The following is a 16,021-nucleotide window of genomic DNA, read 5'->3' on the forward strand; positions in this document are numbered from 1 at the left end:
GTGCACACGGAGCAGGGGGTTTCATACCATCTTTCCTGTAACAGTGCTCTAACTCGCTGCGATGCATGTCGGTCGCATCCAGAACCTCGATCAGACCCAGAGATCCGTCCATCCGACCCACCAGCAGCAAATCTTTGGGCTCCCCAAACCGCAAAGACTCCACCTCCTGTTCAGGCCACGCCAGCGCCGACACCCAGTGAGGCTGCACATCCAGGAGGCCTTTACCACCTGCAAGAGGACACAGGACTTTAAGCTACAGTCCAAAACTCCCGCTCTGATTTTCCTCCCAGAACTTTTATCAACAGTTTTACAGGATTTCTGGATGTCTTTCAGGGTTGTTCTTTGGACATTGGCCGCTTTATCACTCAGTTTTGGTGCTGGCCCTGAGCCCACTTGTTTTCAGATTAGGAACCAGGAAGGAGGCAGGGAAAACATCCAGCCTTTATTTTTGATGGACACCATATGATCTTAATAAACTTTCATTCATGTTCTGCAGGAATCTCATAATGATGAAACAAGCCAATCAAACAGCTGAATAAAGCTCAGCACCAACACAACAGCTGGGAGGAAAACAGCACCATGGCAGCTGCAGGCGAACAGAAAGAAAACCTACGGTTTACCGTTGACTTGCCAGATGTTGACCATTTTCTCCATGGCTGATGCCAGATTTTTTCCAGCCACACTCCAGGCCAGAGGAGACAGGCAGGGGTCACTGGGAGAGCCCAAACTGGACATCCCGTCCTCTGAGGAGCCATCACTGAAGACGGAGGCAAAAACACACAAAGTGGAGACTTAAATGTTTATCAGGGCATCATACTTCAAGGTTTTACACGACTGAGAAGCAGAAATATTGTTTAGATCATCTGCTGCTGATGGATTACTGGACTGTTGACAGATTTAAAAATGGACCAAACTTGATTCTTCTCCCCATTTTGTCTCATTACAAACAGACTTCAGTGGATTTTATGTACCAGAACCAAGGTGACTCATGGTTTTGAACATTTTTACAAATAAAAATTCATTCATCTTCTGTATTCAGCCCCACAGAGTCAGAATGTTGTAGAACCATCTTTGGTTGCAGGTCCAGCTGCAGGTTTTCTGGGATTTGTCTCCACCAGCTTTGGTCATCTACAGACGGTCAGTTTGTCCTCATTTATTTTTTTTAATCATTTTAAGTCCAGTAAGATGGAGAACCGCTGTGAACATCAGTCGTCAAGTCTTGATGGATTTAGGTCTGGACTTTGACTAAGCCATTCTAACCCATGAATCTGCTTTGATCTAAACCATCCACTGCTCTCTCTGTATGTTTAGAGTGGTTGTCCTGCTGGAGGGTGAACCTCCTCCCAGCCTCTAACACAGGAGTAGACAACTCCAGTCCTCCATGGTTGATGCGTCCTCAGTCCAACTGTAAAACCTGCAGCACACTGGCTTTCGAGGACTGGAGTTGTCCACCCCTGCTCTAACAGGTTTTCTTCCAGGATTTTCCTGGATTTAGCCTGATCAGCTTCTCTGTCCTACAGCATGATGCTGCCACCAGTATGTTTTAGTTTGGTGATAGTATAAAGAGGGTGAAGGTGATGGTGATCACAGTCAGGTGGACTATTTACTAATAAGCTGGCTTCTAAAGGCGGCGGGCAACACTGGATTGTTTAGGGGTATCAGAGTAAAGTTAGTTCAATTAGTTTTCCAATCTTCTTAAAATGTCTGTAAACCATGCCTCCCATCCTTTTCCTTCCACTTTGTGTTGGTCCGTCACACATGAATGAATGAATCCACTGAGGTCTGTGGTTGAAGGTTCAGGGCTGGGCTGAAACCACAGAGGAACTCACTCCTTGTTGAAGATGCAGGTCTGCTGCAGCGTGTACTGGTTCTTTGTCACGTTCCACACTCTGACCGTCCCATCGTTGCCACTGGTGGCCAGCAGGCCTTTCTTACTGCACCAGCCGCATGTGATGACCTGAATGAAGATGAAACATCAGGTGCTGAACAGAACCCAGCAGTTAGACCCAGCCCACTGGCAGAAAAAAAATCACCAACCCTGCTCTGGTGGGCTTCCAGCTTGATGAAGGAGCACTTTCGCAAGTCCCCGGCCATGTCGGCGAAGGTCTGCGGACGGTTCTGGTTGTTGTCGCGGTCGTGCGCCGCCAGCGTGCGCACCAGCTGCTGCGCCGCCCACTGACGGTGCTGCGAGGACAGCCTTGAGGACAAGCAGCAGGCCGCCAGAGCGTTGGCCAGCTCCAGAGGGCCTACAGCGGAAGGATTATGGAAAGGATGGGCATATAAATGTGCAATTAGACCTGCTCGAGTCAGGAAGGAGCAACGGAAACCATAAAAACACAAACAGTGAACAGAGACGGAACAGAGCTGCTCAACATGAAGACTTTCTGAACCAGAACAGCATGCATTACATCAGAACCAGTTCTGAACAAGTTTAACTGAGTAGGAACAAAAGAACATGTTGTGAAAATGTCGCTCGTGTCAACAGGACGTGGCTGCTTCCCATCAGATCTACAAACCTCTCTTCTCCAGGTCGGCCTTGTCGTACACGGGTCGCAGCCTGGCCCCCTTATCAGCCAGCAGGGCCACCAGAGCCTGCGTCACCACAAAGTTCGGGGAGGTGATGAGCTTGTTCTCCTCAGCCACGCCACGCAGGAAGCTGGGCAGGAACTTCCTCTGGACTGGGTCGTCTACGGTGGTCAGGTTCATGCCTGTAGCTGCAGAAATCAGGTTCTGGAACAGAAAGACAGCGGTATCACCTCTCCAAAGAGCAGGAAAACACAGAGCCTCCAACAACATGAAACTGGGTTTAGATCCTGGTCTTGGGTCTTGCTGCATGGAGTTCGCATGTTTTCCACATGGATGCGGGGACTGCTAGGTTAACTGGTCTCTCTAAATGTGTGTGTGTTAAGGGTTGTCTGTCCTGTGTGTCTGTTTGATGGACTGAAGACCTGTCCAGGTTCTTCATTCTGCTTCATCTCAATGAGGAACAAGCCCTGTTTTGCAAAGACTTCTTTTCATGTGATTCAGAATGATCCACAGGAAGACAATGAACCTTGAAATGCTTATTTGTGTCTTTGACAGCAGTCAGTTGTGATGGTTTGGGCATTTGGTGCAGAACCCTTCTGGATGCTAAGAAACCATTCTGGCTTCCAAGGTTTTCTTTCTGGGAAAAGGACTTGGAGCAGATCCAGGTCTTCTGGATCAATTACGTTTCACAGCTGGTTTGAGAGCACCTCAGAGTCCGCCCAGATGAGCTGGAGGAGGGGACTGAGGCAAGGGAGGTCAAGGATGTATGTATGGAGTAAGATCAGTGGAAAACTGAAACGTTTGTGGAAAAATAAATACCAACCATTAGCACCAATATGCTAACATGTAGCTTTAGGAGAAAAGGATTGATTTTCGGTGCCGACTCATATTTTCATAAATCAGAGGCCATAATCCTAACCATCTCTCCTGCACCAAACGCAGAATCTGGTGTGGTTTCAGTGAACCGGAGCTGATCTGAGGGAACCTGCAGGATGAACAGAGGAAGGATCTGGACCAGATGAGTCTGGATACCTGTGTGCAGAGCTGCACCAGCAGCTTGGCAGCGTTGGGACTGTTGGAGGCCAGGCAGCCCACAGCTGTACTCAGGTAGGCCAGGCAGGAGATTGGTTTGCTGGCCTTGGTGGTCCCCCGGGGCCTTTCCGAGTGTCCCGAACCCGCTGCCGGACTGGTGGAGAGGCCAGCTCGACCCGCAGCAGCCAGGCACATGAGCCGAACCAGAGTCCTGATGTCAGTAAGACCAAGAGACTCGAGTCCTGCAGCCAGACTGCAGCTCGACCCACTGAAAGGGAGGAAGAGGATAGAACCAAACTTATCTACTGAGCCTATTAACAGGGTCTGTAGCTTCTTCACATTTAAAGGTTGTTGGTAAAAGCTGCACAGGTGAGCCTTACCTGACGGACAGCAGGGACAGCGCTCTCATCACCATGGTCCTGGCCAGCAGCACCTGGGCTGCAGCCGTCACCCTCCTGAGCGCCATCACCCGGTCATGAGGGTTCTGCAGAGCGGCGGCCTGCTCGCCGAGCGTCATCCTCCCGGAGGAGCTCTTATCCACCGAGGTCTGACAACCTGGAGACAAACACGGCATCAGACCGCTGCCGTTTCATGCACGCATTCCGACTTCACAGCAAGACGTTACCTATCTGCAGCAGCGTCTCCTCCATGCTGTTGGTGGCCGTCACCATGGCGACGGAGGCTCCCAGCGGATCGCTGTCGGGAAACTGGACAGGCTCGGGGACGATCCTCCGCTCGCTCAGACCCAACGGACCGGATAAGAGCTCAAACTCCTCCTCGCCCGTCAGTTTTTCATCTTCATCCACATCCAGCATGTCCCAGTCCTCTGCAGTGGGAACAGGATCACATTGAGAGAGCTCCAGAGTCACCATTCAGCACCAAAAAGAAACCAGTCACTGAGATTCACCTTCATACACGCTGTCCTGCTTCCCCAGGAGGTCTGGAGCCTGTCCCTTGTACCTGAACGGGAACGCGGAAACAAGATTAACTCGATGGATGGTTGACTCCAACATCTTCATAAAGTGAAAACGTATAAATATGGAAACAGTCACTGCAGACAGAAACAATCAGGATAAACAGAAGAAATAAATAAGACATTTAACAGTGAGTTCTCCTGAGGTCCGTATGGTTCTGTGTGTCTGACTGGATTTGTCATTAAATTTAGGGTAAAATAAGCCTAAAGCTCAGGTTGCGTTTTAAATGTCGGAAGCTAAGTATTATCTAAGGTAAAGAATATATAAGAAAGTAATAATGCTTTCTTAGCACCACTTCCCTATGATTCTACTAAAGCTGCTGGGTATTAAACATGCAGTAATATTATATTTCATCTTAAATGTGAGGCTGGTGTTCAGCTGTCTTTCTAACTTTACTAACATTATTTGTGCCAAAGGTTCAGTGAAGATAGATTTAGGAGAACTAAATGTTTCCTACCAGAGGAATCAGAAACAATGAGGGGCGCAAGCTCAGAATCAACCAGAAACGGATGCAGACAGGTGGAGTTCCAGCCCCACCCACAGGAAGCTCACCTTTCCACAGTGGGGATCCTGGCTTTGCTCTTGATGGCCAGGTATTTCTCCCTGCAGCTACCACACAGCAGGTAGTACGGGTTTCCACTGCCGCACTCCCCTCCGAACCAGCCGTCCACGTAGGAGCCGTTGCTACGGTAACCTTGTCGGTTGGCGCTGCGCCCGCAGCCAGGGTGGCTCTTCTTCATGTGCTGGTTGAAGTTGGCGACGTTGGCCTCACAGAGCTCACACACCACCACCTCGTCCCGGTCGTCGGCCTCACACACATGCTGACAGGAGGAAACACAAATGTTGAAGAAATCGACACGCGTGCGCACGCACACACACACACACACACACACACACACACACACACACACACACTCTTGTTTTGCTATATGTAGTGAGGACCATCTGTTGACTTCCATTGATTTTCAGTCATTTTCAACCCTTTCTATGCTCCTAACCCTGACAATAACCCTAAACCTAACCATTACCAGTGCATGTCTAACCCTAACCTTAACCTAAACTCAATTCACATCTTAGTCCTAAACCTAACTGTTAGCAAAATAGGTCGTGACGACCAGCAAAATGTCCTCACTTTGGTACAAACGGTCCTCAATTAGATGGTGAAATCGGAAAAATGGTCTCACTGTGATGCCAAGACAGGAACACACACACACACACACACACTTTTCAGAGCAAAGAACAGACGCTCATGCAGAGTGAATCAATGAACGCCAAGCAGCAGCCAATCAGCACTGAGAATCCGTTTCTTCACGCATCTTCCCCGTCATGCTGGTTGGATCGGCTGAGTGTTTTCTGGAGTTTCAGCGTGCATGTGTGAGGTTACGGAGAGGGCAAGGTGATGCAGGTAAAGAGCAGGAAGGTGATGGCAGCTCTTTGGCTGGAGCAGAAAGTCACACACACCCATGTTGGCCAGTCCAGTACCTCCGGGATCCACATTCCCAGAATGTCTGTGTCGCTGGCCAGGTCCTGGCCGAACATGGCCTCCATGGTCTCCTCATCGAGGTCCATCTCCAGCTCCTCGTCCAGGTTGAAGTCGTACAAGGTGGCCGGATCTTGCTGCTGCTGCAGAGACGAGACGTCTCGACGAGACTGGCTGTGGTGGGCCTGAACCGAGCGGTATAATCCGGCTGAGGAGGACAGCAAGTTCAACATGAGCTGCTGGACTGTCACAAATGTGCTCGGGGTGGAAGCAGTGTGTGTGATCTTCTCACCAGCGCGTGCCAGCAGTGTGCGTGCAGCCAGGTCAAAGCGGTGCTTCCTGCCAGCTGCAGAGCGTCCTCTGAGGCCGGTGCCGCTGGACGCTGAGGCACTGTCCTGCTCTGGACCTTCAGGACTACATAACCCACAGGGACAACACTCAGATTATTTCAAATAGTCAATTTGGGAGATTATTTTATTTTTGAAAACAAAATCTCTAAACTTTCTTTCTGTCATTATCTTATATGATGATGGTCAATAGTTCTCCAGTGTGGCTCCTTAGAAGGTAGAAGTAGGAAGAGGCTGGGAAAGGTCTGACTCTGTTTTATCACTCAGGTTTTCCAGATGGAAACATGAAAGCTACTGCTTGTTCAATCACTGGAAAAGACTGAAAACACGTCTTTTTGGACCAGACATGTTCCACTAAAAGCACTCCGAGCTTCAGCTGTACCTTTCACTGAAGCCCTCTTCCATCTCCAAAGCATCTGCGCTGGCGATGTCTCCAGGAGAGCACAGGTATGAGCTCCTATCCAGGGACTTGCCTCCCGTGGAGGCCGTTGCTCCCGGACAGGAGGAGTCGGAGCCGTCGCCTCCGAGCACGCTGCTTCTGGTGTGTGGCTCGTCACGCTCGTCCTCTGTGCCTGGATGTTCGATCATCCACATGGCCAACACCGTGATGTTCTGGGCATCTGCTTCTCCTCGAGCACCTAGATTACAGAAGGGTGCCCAGTTTGACAGAAAGCATTTTTGAACAGAAAGCTGCCTTCATTAATCCCCTTGGCTTCCTGGAGAGTTTTTGGTGTGTATTTCAGATTTTATTTTTACTTTTCCATAATCTTGTGTTAGAGCGGGGCCCCATCCCACCGACACTGTAAGTGAGTATGACTAAATAAATGTACATATACTATAAATAAAGAAATCAAATATATTCAACAAAAAACTCTCTGCTTTGAGTCCCAAGTACAGGTCCTTCTCAAAATATTAGCATATTGTGATAAAGTTCATTATTTTCCATAATGTCATGATGAAAATTTAACATTCATATATTTTAGATTCATTGCACACTAACTGAAATATTTCAGGTCTTTTATTGTCTTAATACGGATGATTTTGGCATACAGCTCATGAAAACCCAAAATTCCTATCTCACAAAATTAGCATATTATTAAAAGGGTCTCTAAACGAGCTATGAACCTAATCATCTGAATCAACGAGTTAACTCTAAACACCTGCAAAAGATTCCTGAGGCCTTTAAAACTCCCAGCCTGGTTCATCACTCAAAACCCCAATCATGGGTAAGACTGCCGACCTGACTGCTGTCCAGAAGGCCACTATTGACACCCTCAAGCAAGAGGGTAAGACACAGAAAGACATTTCTGAACGAATAGGCTGTTCCCAGAGTGCTGTATCAAGGCACCTCAGTGGGAAGTCTGTGGGAAGGAAAAAGTGTGGCAGAAAACGCTGCACAACGAGAAGAGGTGACCAGACCCTGAGGAAGATTGTGGAGAAGGGCCGATTCCAGACCTTGGGGGACCTGCGGAAGCAGTGGACTGAGTCTGGAGTAGAAACATCCAGAGCCACCGTGCACAGGCGTGTGCAGGAAATGGGCTACAGGTGCTGCATTCCCCAGGTCAAGCCACTTTTGAACCAGAAACAGCAGCAGAAGCGCCTGACCTGGGCTACAGAGAAGCAGCACTGGACTGTTGCTCAGAGGTCCAAAGTACTTTTTTCGGATGAAAGCAAATTCTGCATGTCATTCAGAAATCAAGGTGCCAGAGTCTGGAGGAAGACTGGGGAGAAGGAAATGCCAAAATGCCAGAAGTCCAGTGTCAAGTACCCACAGTCAGTGATGGTCTGGGGTGCCGTGTCAGCTGCTGGTGTTGGTCCACTGTGTTTTATCAAGGGCAGGGTCAATGCAGCTAGCTATCAGGAGATTTTGGAGCACTTCATGCTTCCATCTGCTGAAAAGCTTTATGGAGATGAAGATTTCATTTTTCAGCACGACCTGGCACCTGCTCACAGTGCCAAAACCACTGGTAAATGGTTTACTGACCATGGTATCACTGTGCTCAATTGGCCTGCCAACTCTCCTGACCTGAACCCCATAGAGAATCTGTGGGATATTGTGAAGAGAACGTTGAGAGACTCAAGACCCAACACTCTGGATGAGCTAAAGGCCGCTATCGAAGCATCCTGGGCCTCCATAAGACCTCAGCAGTGCCACAGGCTGATTGCCTCCATGCCACGCCGCATTAAAGCAGTCATTTCTGCCAAAGGATTCCTGACCAAGTATTGAGTGCATAACTGTACATGATTATTTGAAGGTTGACGTTTTTTGTATTAAAAACACTTTTCTTTTATTGGTCGGATGAAATATGCTAATTTTGTGAGATAGGAATTTTGGGTTTTCATGAGCTGTATGCCAAAATCATCCGTATTAAGACAATAAAAGACCTGAAATATTTCAGTTAGTGTGCAATGAATCTAAAATATATTAATGTTAAATTTTCATCATGACATTATGGAAAATAATGAACTTTATCACAATATGATAATATTTTGAGAAGGACCTGTACACTGAGGTCAAAAGTAACACATCTGAGCTGAGAAGACATGCAGCAAGGTTGGGAATCGAACCCAGGACGCCTGCCTCGAGGGGCACCCACTGTACCACTACACCAAGCAACGCCCCGTGGAATGATCCTGCCTGATTATTGTAATTGCCTATATGTGTTTAGATTCAATTCAGTTTATTTATATAGCGCCAATTCACAACACATGTCGTCACAAGGCTCTTCATAAAGTCAGATTCATACATTCCAATTAATCCTAATCCTAAATTAATTTTCCATATGTTCCTAACAGAGCACTTTAGGAACCACCAGTAAACCTGCAGTCTGAGAACAGAGTCTCTAGAAGTAGAATGGGAGGCAGATCCTTTAGTTATCAGGCTCCTCTCCTGTGGAACCAGCTCCCAGTTTTAGTCCATGAGGCAGACACCCTGTCTACTTTTAAGGCTAGGCTTAAAACTTTCCTTTTTGATAAAGCTTATAGTTAGAGTGGCTTAGGTTATCCTGAGATATCTCTGTAGTTATGCTGCAATAGGCTTAGGCTGCTGGAGGATATAATGACCACTTTCACCCTCTTCGCTACATTCTCACACTACTCTCCAATTTTGCATTATTTGCTGTTATTTCAACTTTTAACTTTATGTTCTCTCTTTTCCTGTATGACCCCTTTTCTTTTCCAATGGTTATAATCAGTCTGACAGAGAGAGGTATCCCAATCCTTGTGGTTTTTAGTAGAACAATGACCATCAGTGGGACCCTTTATGAGGTTCCTTGAGACGACATTGTTGTAAATAAGCGCCGTTTAACTAAATAATCTGAACTGAAACTATCTGTGTAGTTATGCTGCTATAGGCTTAGGCTGCTGGAGGACATAACGACCACTTTCACCCTCTTCGCTACATTCTCATACTACTCTCCAATTTTGCATTATTTGCTGTTATTTCAGCTTTTAACTTTATGTTCTCTCTCTTTTCTCTTTCTAGAAGCTACACCTGGCCTGACTCTGTGTCTACCTGTGACACCTTTCTGAAGAGGGGAATCGTCCGAGCTTCTGCTGGCAACAACTTAATGCTCACCTTCTACCGATGATCCACATGGCCCTGTCTTTTAGTGTTTAACCCTTTCTCTATCCTAGACATGGCTACTGACTGAGCTTCTACTGTAACTAACTCTATGTGCTCTCTTTCAGACTCTAACCTTGAAAACTGGCTCAGAGTTTATCTGTTCTTTCTTTCTAGATGAAACGACTAAAGGAGCTACATCCATTAACATTTACTTTTCCTTCCCATAGAAAGTACTCCTGGATCAGTGCTTCTTTGGTCTCTTTGTGTCTCTGCTCTGTTCTCTCTAACCTCCAGTCGGTCGTGGCAGATGGCCGCTCACACTGAGCCTGGTTCTGGTTCTGCTGGAGGTTTCTTCCTGTTAAAAGGGAGTTTTTCCTCTCCACTGTCGCTACATGCATGCTCAGTATGAGGGATTGCTGCAAAGTCAACGCCAGTGACTGTCCACTGTCTCTACATGCTCATCCAGGAGGAGTGAATGCTGCAAGTCTCTGACTGGATGCAATCTGCTGGGTTTCCTTAGATAGAAAAACTTTTTATCCAATTTGAATAAATAACTGAATCTGACTGAACTGTTCAATGGTTACGATTAATAGGAATGTATGAACCTGACTGTTGTGAAGAACCTTGAGACGACATGTGCTATGAATTGGCGCCATATAAATAAACTGAGTTGAATTGAATCAGATCAGGCATCCCTTGACCGCTGGCAGCTTGTAGAAAATGCTGCTGCTCGTCTGGTAACAGGAACTAGAAAAGAGGAACATATAAGTCCAGTTCTGGCTTCCTGTTTGCTCCAGGGATGATTTTTTTAAATTGTACTACTGGTTTTAAGAGTCTTAATGGTCCTGCCCCATCATATTTAAATAATCTTCTAAGATTGCATACACCCGTTGCTCTTAGATGTTCTGAGATCCAATCAGAAAAGTAGAGGTGGTCAGGCCTTCTCTGTTGAAGGTCCAAAACTTGACATCTGAACCTTTTCTATTTAACATGATCTTATTTCTTTTTAAACTAAATTATTATTTTATTGAGGTCTTTTTTCCTTTCTTCTTTTAAGCTACTCCTGTCAGTTATTTTGTTCTTGTTGTGCAGCACTTCGGTGAAACTTTTGTTTTGTTGTAAAGCGCTCTACAGTCCAGAACCTTGGGACCTGGCGTCTATTTCAAGCCGCCCGCTGCTGCAAGGGTTGTGTTGGATTGCGTTGGCGGGTTCCTTGAAAATGCTGGTTAGTTGGTTCAAAGAGGAATGACAGGAGACTCACTGACCAGTGGCCTCCAGAGCTTTGGAGATCTGGCGCAGGGTGAAACCCATCTCCAGCAGAGGCACAGCGATGGCCGGCGGTGGGGGGGACGTGGACAGTCTGCTGCTGGGGTCTGACAGAGCTGCAGGGAAAACAACATGGCTGTCACTGAGAAGGAGCTTTCATTTTCGATGCCTTAAATCCACCTGTAAGCATCTTTCACAGGTGCACCTACATGTGCCGGCTCTGTTCTGTGGTCTGGTGGGCTGGGAGTCCGGCGAGGTGAGACTCTGCCTGCGGCCCACTTCGTCTGACGGAGACGTCGGCAGAGACGACACCGGTGGAGTCTGGGCTCGGCGGGAAGGAACCATGGTGGTGGTGGGATAGCTGGAGAACATTTGCCTGTTGGGACAGAGCAGAGGTTAAGATCATCACAAACACGGAGCAAAGAGGCTGCTCCTCGATGATAAGGGTTTGTTCCCACCTGAGGAGGCTAAGCGGCATGACCCCCGGAGACTCGGAGGCCGGGACTGTCTCTGTGTCGGTGACCGGAGTGGTAGCTGTGGTGGTGTCCTCCAGGGAGGAGCTCATGAAGGAGGTGGTACTGGAGGCCGAGGGGCTGGTGGTGATCGGGGTTTGAGCCAGCTGCTCACCCTCAGCGCCCTCCCCCTCACCTTCAAGTTCACTCCTCACCCCTGAAAGATTAAAGACCCAGACGGACTCAGCGTCTCTGCAGTGAACTTCCAACATTTATGGCAACCCCGTATGAACTGGGTTATTTCTGGGTTTGTTTACTGGACATGACTGAAAAAGCCCAGACCAGGAAATTTTTAACTGAAAGATAAATTTAAAACGTTGTAAGTTTGTACATTTAAAGACAGTTTTGGCACTAAATGTGCAGCTCTTCCAGCCTCTAGCTATGAACATTCAAAGTCATGAAGATTTCCAGAAGTTAATGCGTCCCATTATTCCTGAAAACACGTTTAAGGTCTTTGTCTCATTTCTGCTTCCAAAATTCTCCAACATAGTCTGCAGAAGACAGATCAGAACTGCAGCCAAGACAGTCCAGCACCCCTACCCTCTTCTTCCTCGGCCAGTAATTATGGGATGTGGTTTTTCTTTGTCGTGGTGAAAAATTATGGATGTTCCTGGAGAAGATTGGGTCCTGAAGGCAGCAGATAAATCTAAAATCTCTGCTGGATGTTTCTGCATCATTGCTGCCATCACAGAAGTGGAAATGATCCAAGCCCATACCATGATAGAACCTCCCGCCATCACAGAGCCAGGCTGTAGGGACTGGTTGCTGACAAGAGGCTGGATGATCATCTTCCAACAAACATCTGGAGAACTGATCCATCTAAACCATGCTCCCACACTGTGTGATGGTCCATCCCAGAAGCTTCCGAGCCGAGGGAAACTGGTTCCTCCTCTAAGGTCAACATCGGGCTTCTTTTCTCCTCATTAATGACGGTGAATGAAACCCTGTATGAAGAGTTGAACAAAGATTTTCCAAAGTAATCTCAGCTCCATGTGGTTCAATGAGCTGGTTATGAATGAAGGTTCTTGATGCAGAACCATCTGAGCCTTAGGCTGCTGATGTTCTGATCTGCACAAGGAGAAATATGCAAACCACCTCCAATCTTTCTTTGAACATCCCTGCTCTTCTTGGACCCTCCTTCAGGACCAACTCAGGATGACAGCAACCTGTTAACCTGGGATCTTTTTAATCATATCTCTTCACCTGCCTCAACATTTTCCAGGAATGTATAAACATGAATAAATAAATTAAAATCAGTACAACGAATTTTAAAATATCTTTAGCTCCAGCTTTCTGTACTCAACTAAAAGTCACTCTCCTCATCGCAACCTGTATCTGGCTCTGAATAAATTTGGTCCTCACCCAGGTTGGTCTTCCCCCCACTAGGTTCCTCCAGCAGTCCATTCACCACCAGTTTGTAGATCATGGCCTGCGCTCTCTCCAGGTCCGCCAGGCCCAACGCTCGCTTGATGGGGGAGCGCATCACGGCCCGCTTCACCATGTGCCGCATGAGAAACTGGAGAGCCGCCCGCATCTCCACTTCCTCCTGGCAGACTGGCGAAGTGGTCCCCGTGGGGCCGGCGTTCAAATCGGCGTTGTGGCCGCTGGGAGCTGGTTCTGGTAACACCTGGATGTTTGACAGAATCACTGGGTTAATGGGAATACAAGCTCTGATGAACCCACATTTTCCTGAAAAATAAAACCTATATCAGGTAAATCAGTCTGTATCGAGTGATTAGAAAAAGATTCTTACTCCTCATTCGTTCACTGTTTGTATTTGCACTTATAAACCTGACCAGCAGGGGTCGACATCTGCAGCTCTAAAACAGAATGCAGGTTCTTTTCTGAGCAACGAGATGATGCGCTAATTTCACTGTCGACCCCCTAACCCGATCGGTCACTGGCTCATTACAAACTAGAGATCCGATCTATTTATGATCAGTGAACACACCACACCAGAACACCAACACGGCGTGATGACAACACCAGTCTTTAGTGTGGAGGCTGATGCTGAGAGAAGCAGACTCATTTTTAGTATCAGTCAATAGTTCAAAAATGAAATTAAACAATAATGTTGGCTGTTTATGCTCATACTATTAAACAAAATTAATTATCAGCAGATAACAGGAAGGCTAAACATATTACAGCAGAGCTGCTCTGAGTCCAGATCTGTTCATCACAGGATCGTTGAATTAGGAAATGATGGCCGTCATTTGGAGATCTCACTGACTGCTATGTAAAAATTCCAGACTCAAATTTCCAGATCTTTCGACCTTTAATCTCTTTTTGTATAAACAGAAAAGTTTCACATTAATTGGTGGCAGAAATTTCTAGATTGGTCGGGTTTCAAATCTGAAAAAACATGAAAGCATGGGAAAAAATGACTAGAATAAGGAAGGAAGGAAGGAAAGGGAAAAGATGGAAGGAAGGAAGGAAGGGGAAAAGATGGAAGGAAGGAAGGAAGGAAGGGGAAAAGATGGAAGGAAGGAAAGGGAAAAGATGGAAGGAAGGAAGGAAGGGGAAAAGATGGAAGGAAGGAAGGAAGGGGAAAAGATGGATGGAAGGAAGGAAGGGGAAAAGATGGAAGGAAGGAAGGAAAGGGAAAAGATGGATGGAAGGAAGGAAGGAAGGGGAAAAGATGGAAGGAAGGAAAGGGAAAAGATGGAAGGAAGGAAGGAAGGGGAAAAGATGGAAGGAAGGAAGGAAGGGGAAAAGATGGATGGAAGGAAGGAAGGAAGGGGAAAAGATGGAAGGAAGGAAAGGGAAAAGATGGAAGGAAGGAAGGAAGGGGAAAAGATGGAAGGAAGGAAGGAAGGGGAAAAGATGGAAGGAAGGAAAGGGAAAAGATGGAAGGAAGGAAGGAAGGGGAAAAGATGGAAGGAAGGAAAGGGAAAAGATGGAAGGAAGGAAGGGGAAAAGATGGAAGGAAGGAAGGAAGGAAGGGGAAAAGATGGAAGGAAGGAAGGAAAGAAGGAAGGAAGGAAAGGGAAAAGATGGAAGGAAGGAAGGAAGGGGAAAAGATGGAAGGAAGGAAAGGGAAAAGATGGAAGGAAGGAAGGAAGGGGAAAAGATGGAAGGAAGGAAGGAAGGGTGTTAGGGTTAATTAATGATTATATATGTTTTAACTTTAATAGAAGTGAAGCTTGCTGTTCAGAGTGATTATATCTTATATGTACAAGAGCTGCAAGATAGAGACAGGATGTTCTGGAACATTCTGTCGGTGCAGCTGTTTCTAATCTTATGAGTGTGCATCCCTCCCTTTTGTGCTTGGAATATTTTGTAACCAGGGCCTCTTCTCTTATCAATAAAAGGCAGAGAGAGCAGGGGCTGTCTCAGAGTGTGGTGTGGAGGATTGTAACTGAGCAGCCTCTGAGACACTCTCACCTGCAGGTTAAAATGAACTAACTTCTCTGTGTCTTTCTTTGTGCAGAATTGTGAAAGTGTTTGGTGTTTAAACCTAACATAAATGGTCCTTCGAGCCGGAGACCAAGATGCTTGATGATCCCAGTGGGTGAGTGAGATTCCAGACAAATCTGTGGCCACAGTACTAATACCCTTTCCGGGACTGGTCCCTCCCTGACAGGCTGGGGTCTGACGGCTGACGGTACTCCCGAGGACACAGAGAACCAGTGAGTAGGTCTTTCATTTAAAAGGAATGAGTGATGAAATGCAAATGACCTAAAATAGTACAGTATAGAGAAACCCTGACAATTCTAGACACTATCAGGTGAACTAAAATAGACAGTTAAATTCCGCAGGAGGGTAGACTCCCTTAGTTGAAATAGACTAATTAAACTCTACACAGGACGGCGGAGTCCTCTGTTGTATTAAAGTAATTAAAGTAAGAGTAAAACGCGTAAAAAGTGTGACTGAAAAACGAGTGGAAGAATGAATGGAATCGTAACGACCACTAGGTCCTTACTTTTCATATAAACTGGAAACAGATAGTAAATGGTGAGCCTTTGTGGATGCTTGTAGGCAAGAAAATCCCACCTGAACAGGGTTGAAGTGGATTTTACCACAACTGACTTCTTGATCACCATCCTGTTTTCAAATACATAAATCCAGTATTTAGAATACACCAGGTATTAAAAAACATACTGGATCTAAATCTAGTTCAAAATGGGAAAGGGGCAAAGTAAAGAGAAACAAAGTAAACTAATTGACTTAGAAGGGGAGGTAAAGTTTATGGAGAACTATGTAAAAGGAGCAGGTATGATCTGTCATAGATGGAATAAAAATAAAAAACATGGGTTTTTGGGCAAATTAGATACAAAGGATGTCTTAAAATTACAAGGGGATCTAAAATTAGCAATAAT

The 16,021-nt window shown here is 46.5% G+C and overlaps 1 protein-coding gene across 6 annotated transcripts in view; it reads right to left on the minus strand.

Annotated features, from left to right (window-relative positions):
* Positions 1–16,021, minus strand: part of herc1 (HECT and RLD domain containing E3 ubiquitin protein ligase family member 1) — a 76,099-nt gene that overhangs the window by 13,050 nt on the left and 47,028 nt on the right. For 5 of the 6 annotated variants that reach the window (XM_047362598.1, XM_047362599.1, XM_047362602.1 and 2 more), the window contains 17 exons: positions 13,065–13,329; positions 11,649–11,859; positions 11,400–11,566; positions 11,190–11,306; positions 6,742–6,997; positions 6,305–6,426; positions 5,994–6,220; positions 5,085–5,353; positions 4,466–4,518; positions 4,184–4,384; positions 3,939–4,113; positions 3,559–3,826; positions 2,517–2,730; positions 2,038–2,246; positions 1,830–1,957; positions 621–757; positions 28–228 (listed from right to left, as the gene is read on the minus strand). In XM_047362598.1, coding sequence (XP_047218554.1) covers positions 28–228; positions 621–757; positions 1,830–1,957; positions 2,038–2,246; positions 2,517–2,730; positions 3,559–3,826; positions 3,939–4,113; positions 4,184–4,384; positions 4,466–4,518; positions 5,085–5,353; positions 5,994–6,220; positions 6,305–6,426; positions 6,742–6,997; positions 11,190–11,306; positions 11,400–11,566; positions 11,649–11,859; positions 13,065–13,329 — 3,220 coding nt within the window. The remainder of the gene's footprint in view (positions 1–27; positions 229–620; positions 758–1,829; positions 1,958–2,037; positions 2,247–2,516; positions 2,731–3,558; positions 3,827–3,938; positions 4,114–4,183; positions 4,385–4,465; positions 4,519–5,084; positions 5,354–5,993; positions 6,221–6,304; positions 6,427–6,741; positions 6,998–11,189; positions 11,307–11,399; positions 11,567–11,648; positions 11,860–13,064; positions 13,330–16,021) is intronic. The other variant, XM_047362600.1, reaches the window with a different exon arrangement.

This window comes from Girardinichthys multiradiatus, chromosome 4, assembly GCF_021462225.1.
Source record: "Girardinichthys multiradiatus isolate DD_20200921_A chromosome 4, DD_fGirMul_XY1, whole genome shotgun sequence".
Classification (NCBI taxonomy): Eukaryota; Metazoa; Chordata; class Actinopteri; order Cyprinodontiformes; family Goodeidae; genus Girardinichthys; species Girardinichthys multiradiatus.